This window comes from Alosa pseudoharengus, unplaced genomic scaffold (genome assembly GCF_046254945.1).
Source record: "Alosa pseudoharengus isolate Yale_2024_CS ecotype anadromous, Long Island Sound unplaced genomic scaffold, YU_APseudo_1.1 YU_APseudo_1.1_scf_23, whole genome shotgun sequence".
Taxonomy (NCBI): domain Eukaryota; kingdom Metazoa; phylum Chordata; class Actinopteri; order Clupeiformes; family Clupeidae; genus Alosa; species Alosa pseudoharengus.
Window position 1 is genome coordinate 8,725,129 of NW_027468685.1, and position 16,904 is coordinate 8,742,032.

At 42.8% G+C, this 16,904-nt stretch overlaps 1 protein-coding gene across 6 annotated transcripts; it reads right to left on the reverse strand.

The window, feature by feature from the left end:
- Positions 1-1,145: 1,145 nt before the first annotated feature.
- lipea (lipase, hormone-sensitive a) lies at positions 1,146-14,278 on the reverse strand. Of its 6 annotated transcripts, none has more exons than XM_076301292.1 (12): positions 14,251-14,263; positions 13,873-13,928; positions 12,673-12,922; positions 9,624-9,908; positions 9,266-9,356; positions 8,575-8,720; positions 7,216-7,401; positions 6,461-6,619; positions 5,858-6,002; positions 5,366-5,593; positions 2,752-3,125; positions 1,146-2,022 (listed from the first exon to the last, which is right to left on the reverse strand). In XM_076301292.1, exons 3-12 carry the CDS (start codon positions 12,910-12,912, stop codon positions 1,702-1,704), a joined length of 2,175 nt encoding a protein of 724 aa, XP_076157407.1. In that variant the 5' UTR covers positions 12,913-12,922; positions 13,873-13,928; positions 14,251-14,263; the 3' UTR covers positions 1,146-1,701. The 6 variants fall into 6 exon arrangements, with proteins under 6 accessions (XP_076157407.1, XP_076157410.1, XP_076157408.1 ...); XM_076301295.1 differs by lacking the exon at positions 14,251-14,263 and adding an exon at positions 13,645-13,715 and having other exon boundaries at positions 13,873-14,210; XM_076301293.1 differs by lacking the exon at positions 14,251-14,263 and adding an exon at positions 14,140-14,157.
- Positions 14,279-16,904: the final 2,626 nt, after the last annotated feature.

Genomic DNA, 16,904 nt, shown 5'->3' on the forward strand with positions numbered 1-16,904 from the left:
ATGTCAGATTAAACACAGAATGGCAGTTAATCAATAATCCAAAGAATGATAAAATTCCACATATGCCCAGTAACACCACAATTCCCACATCGGAGGGCATGTTCCTGATAACAAAAGTACCAGTCAAAACCAAAATCTGCAGAGCATGCAGTCACATCCTATGGGGCAGTCACATCCTATGGGGCATTCTCTGGTAAGGATGTTGCCATTGTAGTTTGTCACTCTATTGTTAGGTAATGAATATCGGGATGGAGCCTAAACTGATTCAGAAGGACAAATGGACACTGCGATTGCCCTAGAGGCCTTTGTGAAATTGGATTGGGATGCTCACCACTTTAATTCAACAGACGTGATTTAATTTCCCCTATAATGATTGTAAGTGCATCTGTAGGTCGGTAGATGCTTGTTGATGCTGCAAGATGGGGAGGGGAGGGAGGGAGGGGGTGTAGGGCAGAGGTGCAGGGCCAGGGATGGAAATTAGCACCAGCCAAATGCTGGTAAAATATTAAAGTGGTAAGTGGAAGGTGACCGTCAGATATCAGACACAGAGTAATAATTTAATATTGAGTGTCTGGTGAATTTGACATCAAATTTGACATGTGGCTGGTAGATGTACTCATTTTCAAATGTTAATTTGCACTCCTAGGCAGGGCATATATTTCACTCCTCCTCAGCTCTTTGTTCCGCTCTTCGCTCTCACAGCAGCTGACTCAGGGTGAAACTCAGCAGGCTCCCTGGGGCCTTAGTTGGCTGGCCACACAGCACAGTGTCCAGAAGAGCTACACCTGGGGGTTTGTGTACTTTCAGGGTGATTTGGGAAACACAGAAGGTGCACGCTGTACTGTTCTCAGACATGATAAACTCAGAAAGAAGGGGTTATGGACCCTTTCAACAATAAAAACAAAAACAATGCTTGAACGTTCTATTTGGTTCCCAATCTACTTCCTCTGCATTAAGATAACATATGGAATGTTAAAAAGTAAGTTTTGTGGGGCCAACTATGATGCTAATAAAGATAAGATGCTGAACTCTTGAAAGGGACAAGCTGCAAATGTTTGGGTGGGAGCGCTCAGAATGGACATCTGTTAAGGTCGTTTAGACTAGAGCATATTTCATTTGCATAACTCTACGAGTTAATCATCAACTCAATTAACAAAAATATTTAATTGTACTCCTTTTACATTACAATAATAAATCACAACATAATAAGTTACTTAAACTTTAAACATTATTACATTTAAACATTTAAAATTTTTACATTTTAAGACTAGTGCAGAAACCCACAGAAATGTCAGTACATGATAAGATAAGAGTACAGTAAACTGTCGAGTCTTTCATGAGGACTTTTAGTGTATTGCTGATAGCTTAAGGCAAAGAGGTGTTTGTCTCCAAAGGGCATCGACAGCTATGGCTGTCTGTGCCTTTTAAGCTGGCCATTTCAGAAAAGGCTAAAAGCCCAACATTTAGTTCCAATACATTTCTTAAAAAGGATAATCAATATAGAAGGTCATGTGCAAAGGCAAGAAAGTCTAACATACTTCCTGTTTTCCATGTCTTTTTAAATGATTTACATTCTTATATTATATTCTCTACTCGCTACATCAGCATATAATGCATGGGGGTCCCTTTTAACACACTGGCGTATATATTCCAAAATATAGCCTCACTCTGCCGAACAAGCTGGTCCTCCAATTTAATCACTTAATCACTCAGGTCACTTTCCCCCTCTCGGTCCGCATCTCTTCTTGCCAACCCGAAGGGGTCCGTCACTGCTGCGTTGTGATTGTTGAGGTGTGCATTTGGCCGCCTGTGGTTCACAGTGACCGGGCCTTGCTCAAAGACATCTCTTATTCGCTGCGTGCAAATCTCCGAGGCCTCCTGAGTCTCCTTGGAGAGCTGTGATAGGCTGAGGAAGCCGTGGGGGAGGTCCTCCACGACGGTTAAGGTCACTGGTTGGCCGATGCTTCGGAGGCGCTTGGCAAACATCACAGAATCGTCCAGCATAGCATCCAGAGCAGACGCCTGTGGAGAGAGGAACACAGGGTCAAGAGGTCACGCATTTGTGAAAAATGCTGACGCAGCAATGCGTCAATCTGCTCAACCCAAACACCCTGAGGCAGCGAGAGTGAGAACGAGAACAATCTGTGTTGCTGCCCTGGTTAGGAATTAAGCATTCATATCCTCTTATACCCTCCCTTTCCCCCTTAATCTCCCACTTTGGCCTCCTTTGTGGCAGCCCACGCGTCAGCCCAATAACTACATTGTGGGTATGTCTGTAACGGAAGGCAGCTGTCTGCTGTCTCGCTGCCTTGCCGTAGCAGGCATCAAGGTACCAGCTACGAACTTTGCTTCGGACAGCCTAGCAAGATAGCAATACAGAACACCGTTTTCAGGATACCAGAAGGCAAAATAACGTAACGTTCGGCTTCAGCAATAGCTGCTCACAATTAAATAGAATGATGGCCGTTGAAGGCAGCATGAAGGATACATCTACGCTGCCTACGAAGGTATCTCAGAAGGCAGCATTTCACAGAAATATATGATTTGGACATGCCTCGCTCCCCTGTTAGACATCTTAAAAGGCAGCATTTTCCATCTAACTCTATATTCCATCTAGCGCTTTTCCTTATTATTGTTTTCCAACTTTTCTCTCTGCCTCCTCCATTCCATCTAGCTGTTCTCCCTCTTTCTTTTGCTCTCCTTTATTTACATCCTCCTATCATCCCCCCCCCCCTCCTCCATTTCACTCACCACTATGTGAAGAGGTGGCAGTCCCTTGAGCAGATTGCTGGGCGCAAGGAGCGGCGACACATATGGGTTCTTCAGGATGGGCGCGCTCGGCGTGCGCACCTCCGACAGCTGTGTGGAGCGCAGGGGCGAAAAGCCCTCTGGGTAATCCCCCAGCCCGTCGCCGCCGTCGTCGCCGTCGTAGCCGCCCTGCTCCTCTGCCTTTTGACCACCCTGCTGCGCCGTGGAGGACACGGAAAGGGACACGGGGTCCAGGAGGGACTGGAACCAGCTGGACGCCCCCTGGGTGAGGTCGGTCAGCAGCAGAGCGGTGTTGCGGCCCAGTGCTCCTAGAGCGCCCAGGTCCTCAGAGGGCTGAATGGTCTGGCCCTCCACACCTGAGAGGCAGCATAGAGGAGGACGGGAGAGGATGAGAGGAGAATAATGATACAGAACAAAAAACCCTGAGATTGGGGAAGAAGGAAATATCTCCAGAGGTGACAGGCTGACACCAGGCGCACAATTCAAGTGTTCCGTGGTGTAATTCAACCAAAAAAAAAGGTGTAAGCATATGTTGCAGTGGTAGTATGCTGACACTCTTGTTCCAAGGTTGAGCAAATCATTTTCCATTACATTGTGCAACTTTTGCAGAACACAACACAATGCATTTAACTACTACCCATGCTTCATCTTGTGGAATGGCTGTTTGCTATCCAGCATGTGAATGATTATTGACATGGCTATAAATGTTAAATGAATATAGATTTAGCAGTTCTATGTGTGGGTGATGCAAAAACACTTCAGGACTTGATTGTAAGCTCCTCTGCCATCATAGTCCGCCTCCTCTACTGTAATGTCGGAGAAGAGAAGGATATGTATTCTCTTATGTAGCTCTAGGGTAGATTACCCTGGAAACTCCAGAGTTCACGCAAGAGCACAATTTGAATTGTCCCTGCGAGACACTCTGGCAATGGGTAATGATCCACGTTACTTTTGCCACTTGTATCGCGGGGAGCCAATCACATCGGTGTATCTGACATAGGCGGGCCAGAGGCGAGCTAAACAGATGACAGTCGTAGTGGTTTCCAATTGCGTCGAAGTCCGGAATCAGTCAGTAAACATTGGTCGTATTGTGTTATCCAATTGCGTGCAGTGATATTTTCAAATGCACGCTTGGTGCCGCCCCTTGAGTTGGGCCACTACATTATTTGTGGCCAGACCCCTAATCTTTCTAGATTACCAGGGTCTGGAATCTCCAGGCTAAGGGTAGATGGCAAATAAGCTAATTTCCCAAAAAGTTGGCGTGTTCCTTTAACAATACATTACATTACATTACACTAGTGCAGTGCCCGTTCAAACATGCTATTCCTGTAGCCCAATTGCATGCCTGCAGGTAGGCCTGCTTTAAAAAATAGGATGATAGGGAAAAACATAATTCCAGGTAAGCATTCAATAATGAATACAGATAATATAATAATATAATAAATGTGAAATGAGCAGAATTTAAGCATGGCTGCATGTGACATTTTTTACAAATCAAAATGACATAATCCTAACAGCTGTTTTTTAGGCTATATGCTTAGCCTATTGAATGACTTGATGATAGAGAAAACAAACCATTTTGTGGAATGATGCATCATCATATGCAATTTGCAACGGTGTGACTAAAAAACAGTCTGGTGGCCTATAAGTGACATCACACTCTGTCTGCCACTCGTTGCTTGTCGCTGGTTATGCTTTGCATGTGTGGCATTCTGAGACGTTCTTTAATTCGGGAGCATTATCGCTCGTTTTAATTTAGGACCTTGCAGTTGGAATTGTTGTTTGCTTATTCAAAGTTTAAAGACAGTCCAAAGTAGCCTGGGCTATTCGAAGTGTCCATTTATTGCACATCATTTTTTACGTCATTTTGAAGAGCAACTGCATACCTGTGTGTGTTGGCGTGTTGTTGCAAAATCCGTGGAGTCATTTTATGCAAGCAAACGGCATACAGGGGGTCTTTATTGTTGAGGTCAGACATGTTAACACATCTTGCACTCACTTAACTTTTTACCCGTGTAACCTACACCGATCCAGTTCTGCCAAAGTCTATCCTCACTGGTAGCTTACAGCACAGTGCTGTGTGGGAGGAGTGGCTAGCGGCGAAAGCCAATGTGTGCTTCTTTTACCGATATATTTAACGATATCTTTTGCATTTCTTATTCAAACAACGCCAACAACGCACTTACTCATGCCCGTAGCAAGACACCTGACAAGTTTGAAATCAGTCTGACAAACGGTCAGCGAGATATGCGTGCCACAGACATTAGGACAGACACACAGACGCTTCTTGCTTTATAGATAGATTACATTTAGCAGACACTTTTTGACCAAAGTGACTTACATATGTCAGCTATATTACAAAGGAATAACTTGGGGTTAAGTGCCTTCCTCAAGGGCACAACGGTGGAAGCCGGGAATTGAACCAACAACTTTCAGGCTACTGCACGCTAACCCAGCTTCTTAACCACTACACTACCACCACCACTACAATACCTCAACCCCAAGAACCTCTCAAAAATACCAAATGTCAGCAACCCCCAGAAACAGTCCCTTGGCATAGCGGACATTACAGTTGACCAATTCAAGTGGAACTCACCGGCGTAAGCGTTGATGCACTTGCAGAGCACGCCCAGAGGCAGCATGGGGTCTATGAGCGTGAGCAGGCGGGAGGGCGACGCGTCCGCCGTCAGCAGGGTGGCGGGGTAGGCGGCCATGATGCCGTCGGGCACCCGCACGCCGTTGGATATCGCCCGCATGGACACCGTGATGCACAAGTTACCGCCAGCGCTGTCCCCAGCCAGACACACGCGCTCCGCCGTAGAGCCTGCGGGAACCCCCACAGACGAGCCTTTAGTACTGATGCTAACATTACTGTACATTGAAATGACCACATCATCCATCAACCTGCACAGCTGATAATGCATTAAAAAAACACTACAGCACAACTGTACCCCTTCAAGTAGCTTAATGAAAGTGAGAGTTGAACAGTTGTCCACTAATTACTCAGGGGCATGTTTCCCAAAACCATGTGTCAGGTGAGTGGTTTAGGTGTTAGGCTGTGCAGGTGAGCTGCAGTAAGGGCACTTACCCAGCAGGTGGCAGTTCTGCAGGGCCCAGCAGTAGGCGTAGAAGCACTCCTCCAGCGCCCGGGGGAAGGGGGCCTCGGGGGCCAGGGAGTAGTCCACCGACAGGATGGGCACACCCAGGTCCCTGGACCAGCTCTTCAGGTAGCTCTGCACCACGGGGGGGGGGGTGAAGGGGTGGAAGAAAGGGAGGGAGAGAAAGAGGAGAAGGAGAGGAGAAGGGGTGGGAAGAGAGGGAGGGTGAAAATGAAAATGCATCAATAAATTATTAGTTGATACTTAAATGAACGAACATCTTTTTATTAAAAGTGCAGACATTCTATACAGATATCCCTGCAGCAAGCCAACTGCCACTAACCAATGTCAGCATCATTATATATTATGACAGTTGGCATATTAAATAAATATTTTTGAAAGGTAGTACTGTCCTGTTCTGTCCCACAGCAATTATCACGTATCATAGTGTAGTGTGCAGTACACAGTGACAGTATTGTATTATTGTGCCAGTTGACTCCTAAGGCCTAATGTTCAACTGAGGCCCCCTGTTTTTCTGGACACAGCTTATTGGTCACTGTTGGCTAATCATACAGAGGGGGTGAAAAATGCACCTCATGAGATTTGGAGGTCTGGGCAACAAATCCACCACCATGGAAGTGCACGAGGAGCCAGGGAGAGAGGGGGCCTCGCTGAGGTCGGAATGCCGAAGGGAATGACACGGAGCTGGTGGAGCCCTCTGGTCGGGAGTACACCAACAGCTCTTCACTGTCCTAAAAACAGAGATACGGACAGATACACACAACATGAAGGGTAATGAAGACTTCAACGATATGAGTTGTGCAGCCATTACATATAATAATACTACTCATTCACAGTGCCACTTCATCTGGTTACTCTGAACTGTTACAACTGCAGTGCAGAGGCTGCTATGCCTACATACACTTTTACTGGTGCTATTTCTGCTGGATGACCTACTCATTCTGTAACTATTGAATTAGCAACTATAGCTACATGTATTATTACACCTACTACCACAACACCACCAACCAACTACTACTACAGCTGCTGCTGCTGCTACTCCTACTACTACTACTAATCCTACTGCAGCTGCTGCTACAGTAACTACCACCACTACTACTACTACAGTAACTGCTACTCCTACTACTAGTACTACTACTGCTACTACTACTACTAATCCTACTACAGCTGCTGCTACAGTAACTACCACCACTACTACTACTACTGCTACAGTAACTACTACTCCTACTCCTACTCCAACTACTACTACTACTACTGTAGTTCCCACTACTTAGTATTTCTACTACCAGAAGCAACACCAGCACCATCACCATTGCACCTTCCTCACCTGTCCTTCTCGGAGTGTGTGTGAGATGAGCCTCATCTTGACGTGTCCTGGGCCCCAGTGGGCGACGGGCGGGTGGACGGCCACGCAGAGGCGCGAGTCAGAGGCCAGCGGCATCCGCAGGGTGACCGGAGGTATAGTCAGAGTCAGGTTCACCTGGACCGTTTGCGCTACTATACTGGACAAACCCTGGGGAGGGAAAAAGGAAAAAACGAATGTCAATGGGCAGCACGCACATCCAAATAGTTGAGCACTGGGTGCTGGACAGGAAGGCACAAGCAAGTAGAAGAACGTTGAGTCCGCACACCAGAATCTGCTTAAATCAGCAGATTCTGGTGTGCGGACTCAATGTTCTTCTACTTGGTGGTAGCGTAGTGGCTAAGGAGCTGGGCTAGCATGCATTAGCTTGAAAAGTAGAGGGTTTGATTCCTGACTGCCGCTGATGTGCCCTTGTACCAGGCACCTAACCCTGAGTTACTCTGGGGAGACTGGAACTAAAAAAAGAAGCAAAATTAGAGAGCTGCAAAAAAACAACAACTTTTTCAACAACGTTTTCTTTTAGTGGAGGCCCATATGAGATTAGTTTCCTAGTTTCCTAAGATCAGAGTGTATTTCATTGTGGGGCAGAGATCTTTTCCAATAGAATACAGGGGAATAGTGGCTGCTGTGATCAGTGACATTTCGCTGAATAACTCACTGTTCTCTTCTGACAAGAAAACCATTTATGGGCCACTGAAGGCACAGAGCTAAGTAGACAATGGTCTTTGTCATTTTTAGGTGATGTTTCCCTATCCCAAAAAGCCTTACATCAAATTTAGGAACAGAGGTAGCTTTAATCTCAGTGTGATCTCTTTGCTCTTCAACGGAATGTTTAATCTATACAGTAGGCCTTATGTAGTGTGGGTATTTTTGGATTGTAATGTAAACAATCCAAATGAATCCAAGATGAATTATGCTTTTTGCACCTATAAATGTGATCTATATTTAATATAAAGCTGTATTTTCTGCCCTCGTAAAAAAGATTTAATGGATGTACATTGCACATCAGTCACAATTACCACAAACAGAAAGTACAGGATAATTTCAACTGTTTCCTGTACAGTTCAGTATGTCCAATCTTGAGAAGGGCTTTAAAATATTGCCCAATATTTTGTGACCCAAAACAGCATCAGTGTTTCTAGCTGGTCAACAAAACCAGTCCACCAACATATTAATCCCTCTGTTGTTTACTTCACATCTGCACATTTTTTTCAGAATGACAAGAAATTAAATAAACACTCTTGCATTCACACAGACACACACAGACACACACAGACACACACAGACACACAGACACACAGACACACACACACACACACTCACTGAGAGTAACTCTGATTCCGTGAGGTTCCAGAAGGACTTCCAGAAGTGCATGTCCAGATTCTGGGTAATGCGTTCAAACTCGGCCCCTCGGAGCTCCGGGTCAACCACGTACTTCCCTGACGTGAGTATGGACAAGGCAGCCCTCCCTAACAACAATAACAGGAAGTTCATTTAACTCAGGAACTCTCTTCCCACAAGAAAGCATTACATTTCCTAACTGTTCGGCAGTGTTTCACTGCTGTGTTAGATTTACAGTGCCTTCACTTGCAACACAATCAACTCAATAATGAGGACCATGAGGACAACAGACATCACGGAGTGGAAACGACCAATACATATAATATTTATTGTTACCTAAGGTCTCCTATGCATTGTAGCTTGAATGTTATTCCTCATTTAAGGGATCATAAAAGTGACTGTTAAATGAAAATTATGTTATGTAATGCAAAGGGCTCAAAGATTTCAGCATTTTCATATTATATAAATATACTCCTAAAAAGACACCAAACGCATAACAAAATTGTCAATGTCACCTTCTGTTGACAAACCTCTACATAAAAAAAACTCACATATTAATTGACATATTAGACTAAGCTGCAGGCTATTACATGGAATGTAGCTTTAAAAATCAACTGAAGTAGCTGTGTTAGCTTCATAAGTACTTTTTGTAGCGAGCAGTGATGGCACTGACCTATACCAGTTTGCGGCTTCTTCCAGTTTTCTCCAAAGGACACCATACTGATGACCACAGTCTGAAAGAATGGCCTCAAGGCTGGGGAAAACTAAAGCAGAGAGTAAAACAAGAGTTTAACACACACACACACACACCATCTCGTTTCAGATAGAACAATAGATATTAGGATTTTCACTTTCTGTACCCAGGGTTTCCCACTTATGCAAAACTTCTAAAAGTACAAAACATTATATCTGACCCTGATAAAAAATATTGAAAAAAATAAAGAAAATCTTGTCACAAATAACAATTATACATCCTCACACACACACACACAGACACACAGACACACACACACACAGACACACACACACACCTGGAAGCCCAGACAGCGTCCGTAGAAGCAGGCCTTGTGCAGGGACATGTACTCCTGCACGAAGCTGTGGCTGAGGCCGTGGTCCTGTGTGGAGTAGAGCTGCTCGATGCCGTTCTCTCCCAGTAGCCGCTGGCCCAGGTAGAGCAGCGCCCGCAACTGCCGCAGTGCTGCGCTGTACGCCTCCAGCTCGCCCGCGTTGTGCTCCGCCCGGAAGAAGGCGCCGGCACAGTTGGCAGCGACGTAGCGCGTCTTCTGGATGATGTAGAGGAGGCAGGAGCGCACCACCTGAAAGGGGAGGGGGGGGGGGGTAAATTACCTGCATAAGTGTAACGGTAGCCAGCTGGTTTGTAGCTGTGTATTATGTACAGTGGTAAACCTCCCCCCTGATGCCTAAGAGTAGTGTTGGCAGGAGAGCTAGCAGCCTGGGTTTATAGCTCGAATGCTAGCATGCTCGACTCCTGATCCGAGGTGCTAGCTAGATAGATAGATAGATAGATAGATAAATACTTAATTCATTCCCAAGGGGAAATTCAAGGTCCCAGTAGCTTATGGAACCACACACAACAACATAAACAGGATGATAAAAAAAACAAATCCACATGACTAAGAAGAACAGTATAATACACTAAAGATCCTATCCACATGAATGTTGCTGTTTGCGGGTTCGAGTCTGGGTGCGTGCAGGGCTGAGCCACGCGATCACGCGGCTCTCTCATCTCATCTTGTGACATTTTTCAGCCCACAACGCTTTAATGTTGCCAGGTCTCTCTGTGCTATTATAATATGAATGAAGACTCAGTGGTTAGAGATTTTCCACCTACAGAGAACGGGCTCCCTTCTGGTTCACACTCCAGATGTTGAACTGTTTGGAGCATTTCGACCAAAGATAAATCGATTCGGAACCTGAAAAGTTGGTTTGGAGCTGGCACTAATTTGTGGGTGTGTCATTTGACAAGGTTAGTTATGCACACTTCACCCTCTGTTGACAGTGTTGGGGAGTAACGGAATACTGTACATGTACCGGCGTTACGTATTCAGAATACAAATTATGAGTAACTGTATTCCGATACAGTTACGAGTTAAATAGTTGGTATTTAGAATACAGTTACATTGCTAAAATCAATGGATTACATGACGATACTTCTCTGTTTCATAACTTTATTCACTCTCTAAATAAATTAAGGCCACTCCATTTCCCGGAAGCTCCTGAAAGCAATCTATGATGAAATTGTTTCTATGTTTAAATCCAAGCCCCGCCGTTTTGCACTAGCCTCAAAACGCAGCCAGCGTGCATTATGGACACGCCATTTGCACAGCAAATTAGGAGTAAAGTAAGTGGAGGTAACTCCTGTTCCTCAATGATCATGGTTCCTGATGTCTGTTCAAAGGATATTTTCCCAAGTATTAATAGCTCAGGCTACTTCGGCCAATCGGTTACACAGTTTGCTAATCAATAAACAAAGCCTAGTTCACGTGTTGATTTAGACCTACAATAAAACCAATCTCTAAAATAGGCACTGCATTCTAAGTTTTTTATTCTAACTTGAAATAGCTTTATGGATAATTGTTTTTCTAATTAGATCTACATTTACGTTTTTAAAATGCAGCCTCTGAATAATTATTCTTGTGAGTAGCATATTTTAACGTGCAGTTTTTGATTGTCATTACGCGATCACGTTCATTTTGAGAGCACTGATATACAGTAGCCCATAGTGTTTACATTTACAGGTCATTTGCGTTCCACCTGTCATATGCGCCCCTCACTTGTACTGGGTTGATGCCACCGAAAAATCTCACAGGCACACCTTAATTATAATTTCTGGCTACGCCCTTAAAGTAGCCTATTTATTTAGTTTGTTTTAATTAGCCTAGTCGCCTGCTGTAGTTTTAGTGGTCACCTTGCTATTTTAAAGTTGTGTAGCTTAGTTGACTTTACATTCTCCTATGTGGGCCTAACACTTCAGCCATTTGGAACAGAAGAACACACCAGAATATGCCTGTTTAGTAGGCCTAAGCAGGATTTGGTGGCCGCATTCCTACACTTATAAAATGCAATTCAATGCGGAAGTAATCTAAGTATTCAGAATAGTTACTCAGATTGAGTAGTAACGGAATACGTTACAAATTACATTTTTGGGCATGTATTCTGTATTCTGTAACGGAATACGTTTTGAAAGTAACCCTCCCAACACTGTCTGTTGATGCATTCTGTTCAAAACTGGTGGCAATGCAGGCTGGTTCACCAGATAGCACCAAGGTTCAAAGAATTCAGAACAGAACCGGTTGACCTACGGTTCTCACCTATGCTAAGAATGGTGTAGGTGTTTTTCCTAATGAGTTGCTAAATATAATTTTCTTCTTGTAAACACATTACTGATGAGATAACCTTTTCTCTGACCACTGCACAAAATTTGTTTCTTCATTTTATTCTGCATCAACCTATACACAAAGCTTTTGGTCTAGGATACATATACCCTTGAACACAGTGTAACTCTGATTAATAGCCGGTCACAACACTTTGATAGTCTATTCTGACAACACTTACCCCCTTACCTATTCTAATCTGAATTGTATACAATATCAAAGCATCAGCGTACTATTACACTTTCTTATTTCACATTATTTTAAGTCAACAACACTCTTTCATGTGCCACTGCTTGATTTTCATGTGTCAAAGAAACACTTCTTCTGTATTAGAACGCTGTAAGAATTCCTAAGAATGGGGTCGTGGTTATCATTAGCTCTACTCATCAGATCTGCTTGCCAGCAACAAAAACACACTGCACACCACTGGTTCCACATTTACATTTCATAACAGATACAGCAGCAGTAGAAACCTAAATCTATTGAGCAAAGCAAATATATGAGAAATATTTGAAAAAAATGAAACAAGAGAGGGTCAAAACACTTCACATTATTATTTCGGTACCATAGATTCAGAGGATATACTTTGAACTTTTGTCTTGTAACGCTAAACATGTGATACACAAGCAAACCCAAGCAAGCATCTAACCTAGAGAATTACTTCAGAAACAGACAATCAAAGTACCTTGACCAATGTCCGGTACCCATTCGCTGGAGTCTGGGGGTCCAGGTCGAAGTGGTGGAATACTGTGGTGAAGTGCTTGACCACAGGCTCCAGGGCGCGACCGTGACACTGGATGAGACGCACGGACTCCAGCAGGCGGGAGGCCACATCTGTGTCGTTGAAACTGGAGGGCCTTGAAAGGGCAGCTTTGGCGTCGTCGCACGCTGCCTCCAGAGCAGAAAACACAGCCTGGTTTTCCATGGCAGCCTGGCTAGAGAGAGAGAGAGAGAGAGTTAGAGAGAGCAAGAGGAACGGAAGTGGGAGATAAGAGAGAGAGTGCCCTCTGGCTCTACAGCTGATAGGACATCATATGATCACAAGAGAACTTCTGACCTCCTGCTTTCCAAACTGCTTATTTCGATGATGTAGACAAACAAAACAAACAAAACATTTTGTATCTCCTCACTGAGACCAAAGTATAAAGGTCAGTCATTAAAGCCCAGTTGTAGCCCATAGAACAATTAACAATGTATCTGTAAAAGGCAAAGTCCCACATAGGTGGATTACCGACCTCATTGTTCATCTTAAACTGATGAGACTGTTGGTCATGCCATGAGACCTGGTTTGAAGTATGTTTGTCTGGCAAGCAACAAGTTCTTTTTTATTTGAATCCCTTTTTAATTGCTCATTTTAGTGCAGATCACTTCAGGGTAGTCTAGATTTGGATAAAATATTAAAGCTTGTAACTAGTGCTGGTAGTTTATCTGACTGTCATGTAGATTAAAATAATCTATTCTTGTTATGAGATAAAGGAACACAAAAACCGAGCAGATTACTCCATGTGTAGGCTAGGCTATTATTTACTAAAATAAAAATGATATAGTAAAAGTAGCGACACGAAAAACTAGACAGGCAAAGGCGAAAGTAAAACAGATTACAGGCCTACATAAAGTATATTTCAAGGGCGCAGCCTACTTCGCAAAATTGACATACCTTTACATTTGTCTAGACAAGGCTCTTTGACGCATGCACCGTTCTCCACAGGGGTAGGTAACCGCGTTCGCCTATCGATGCAATATTCGATTCTAATTATGTCACATCTTATATCTCACTCAGATGCATATCATCAGATCATTCAGATACACCAAAACACAATGCACCTCAGCCGGTGAAACCAGTAACGCTGACATGTATGCAAACTAACGCTAGCTCGTATCTTACCAGAACTGAGGCACGATCAGCTTTCGAGACACAGGGTTACATGGCTATCATCTTTCCTACAACACAGAAACAGACAGACAGCGGCGACTAGGCTTAAAACGAGAGCTATTCAGATATACAACGAAGAAGCCTACTAAGCGAAAAGGCATTTCAGTCAGGAATTGCACTAGCCCTATGACTCAGAACTGAACTGAACTTTCAGAAAACGCGGAACTTAATGGAAGATCTAATTAGCTAGACGTGACTAACAAAAACGCACAACTATACCACAAAGATGCAAATATGTAACATGTTGCTTTGGCTGATTCCGTATCCATATCACAGTTTAGTATTGGGTTTAAAAAGTTCAGAGGATTTTCACGCTCAGTGTAAACTTACCCGGACGGCGTACGCATCCCTACGCCCAAAGCACCCTGGGTATAGTAGTCATGTGAGCATGATGAACAAGATAAGAAACCGCACTCAGGAGGATGCCCTGATGATTTCCAACTTTCAGGGCTGGATGATGTGTACAGCATCTCGACAGAGCTACCTTGGGGAAAGGTAGAATGCCTCGTCCGCAATCTTAGAGTGAGGTGCATTGGTCCTACTGTAAATGGCGAAAGTAATTAAATGGTACTCTGGGGTCGAACGAGCAGTTTATGCAGCAAATGCTTGAGCCTTAAATCCTGGAATTTGGCAAATAAACAAATAGGACCTTCATAACACTATAATCGGCAGAACACTAGAGTAAAGTGTTCAGACTTATGCAATTGGGTATTGCATTGTTATGGCTTGTGTCCAAGTTTAGGGGGGGGGGGGGGGCATAGCCTATAGTGAGGACCTATTTGCATTTTGAGGATGTTCTGATGCTGAAGTTAGGTAGGCCTATAGTATAGCCCGTTTACCTTGCCTAATTCTTGGAAACTTACACAAAAAATGTACTGTATATTTAAAAGTAAAACTATTTTGAAACTATTCCAGAAGATGCCCTGGGTTACTGTTTGACTATGAAGTCTAAGATACCAGCTGCTGGCTGGAACATCATTTTGATACACTTAGAGGCAGTGTGTGGAGTTCATTGGCTGATCATCTTACTCGTGGCACCTGTCTATGCCAGGTATAGATTATCATGGAAGCTGGTATTCATCCCTGCTATTGTAAGATTTGTGTGAATGTTCATCATGATTGTTCAACTACAATACTGAAAATGAAAAGATCAATCAATTAGCTATACTGGCTTCTCAATGTCTTTAATTGACTATAACCTTCACTGTTCTGACTAAATTAATTTATTTCACCTGAACTGACATTATCGTGACATTATTTTTAAAATTAGAATTAAGTTATACAATAGTTCCTTGGTATAATCCTTTGGACACAGAACTACACACAGAGTGGCTAGAGGAGCATGCCATGAGGATAGATAGATAGATACTTTATTGATCCCCAGGGGAAATTCAAGACCAACTTACTAAATCTGGTAATATGTGTCCAGAGGACCAATTTACTAAATCTGGTAATATGTGTCCAGGATGAGAATCACAGTCTGTATAAATTCCATTTTATGCCAGTGACCGGTGGTTAGCAGCATGCTGTAAAGTTGTGCCCAGTTCTGAAAAAAAGGAACTTGAAACTGAAAACTGGTATATTTATTTTATTTGGCTAAACGTCTAGTTTTCCATTGAAATGTAATACAGTAAGAACTGACCTATGCAGCGTCATAGCGATTAAACGATTAAGGAATAATAATTCATAATAACGAGCCTTTGCTTAACCTGTAACCATATACAACTTTACCACATTTTTTCTGAAATAAAATGTCTTTACTTAGGAATATTTCACCTGTTTCCACTCAAGCAGTGCACCCGTGCAGTTTAACCAGTTCAGCTACTTGCCTTTTCCTACTCCAAACACCCACTGTGCACTGGGTCCTAAGCATTTCTAATACTGATGTAGGCTAATCCCCTATAAGCCAGCTGACCGACAATCCATTTTTGAGACATACTTATAATTAATCTATTTAGCAATGATTGTGTTTTAATGTGTGTGTGCGTGTGTCATATATTTGTGTGTGCTTGTGTTGTGTAACTTTTCAGCCTTACACACCATTGGACACTGTGTGATCTTTTCAGTTTTCAGTGAAAGCATTTTTCATTTACTAAACCATATTCAATTCAATAAAGTTTTAGTGCCTTTCGTGCAAACAGCAATATAAGGTGCAACAGCACTTAAAATATAAAATAAGATATAAAACAAAAAGAATAATAAAAACAATAATAAAAAAAAATAATAATAATAATAAAAAAAACAAAATATATATATATATATATATATTTATATGTGTACATATATAAATGTACACACATACATGCAAACAGAACAAACACATCAATACCTAATTCAAAACGGTCAGGGATTAAGAGAAGACAAGGCTAAAAAGGTATGTCTTAAGATGTTTCTTAAACATTTCAATTGGACTGGACCTTCCTCAGCTCAAGTGGCAAGCTGTTCCACAGGAAGGACCATAGAAAGAGAAGGCTGCCTCCCCATGTGTCTTGGGCCACTAGGAGGCCAGAGTCTATAAGGATCTGAGTGGCCGTGATGGTAGGTACGGTAAGAGCAAGTCTGATAAATAAACAGGCGCAAGTCCATTGAGGGCTTTAAAAACCAGGAGTAAAATCTTCAAATCAATTCTAAAACTAACAGACAGCCAGTGAATGAAATGATTTATATATATTTATATATCGCAGTTACGCTAAGCCTGTCATGATGCATTTGAATGCTGTCTGGTAACACAGAGATCAAAGAGAAAGCTTTCTATTGTGCTGTTGGGTGGTATTGCGTGACTAATGTTATTCTTTATGACTAATCAGCTAAAGATGCGTAAAAACATGTGAAAACACATGAAAAAAATGGAAAATGTGGAAAATGAGCATCAGGAATTTACAAAAATGGTCAATTGTAACTTCCTTTATCACCACTGAATGCTTTCAATGCTTTGAGTTTCTAGATGTTTTTGTTTATGATTCTTCATAAAGAATATCTATATA

Excerpts from the sequence above, each read along its gene's own strand:
- lipea (XM_076301290.1), bottom strand. Across the intron at positions 9,357-9,623 it reads GACGCTGTCTGGGCTTCCAG|TTTTCCCCAGCCTTGAGGCC; the intron begins GTGTGTGTGTGT and ends TCTCTGCTTTAG. Across the intron at positions 3,126-5,365 it reads GTGCATCAACGCTTACGCCG|GTGTGGAGGGCCAGACCATT; the intron begins GTGAGTTCCACT and ends GCTGCCTCTCAG.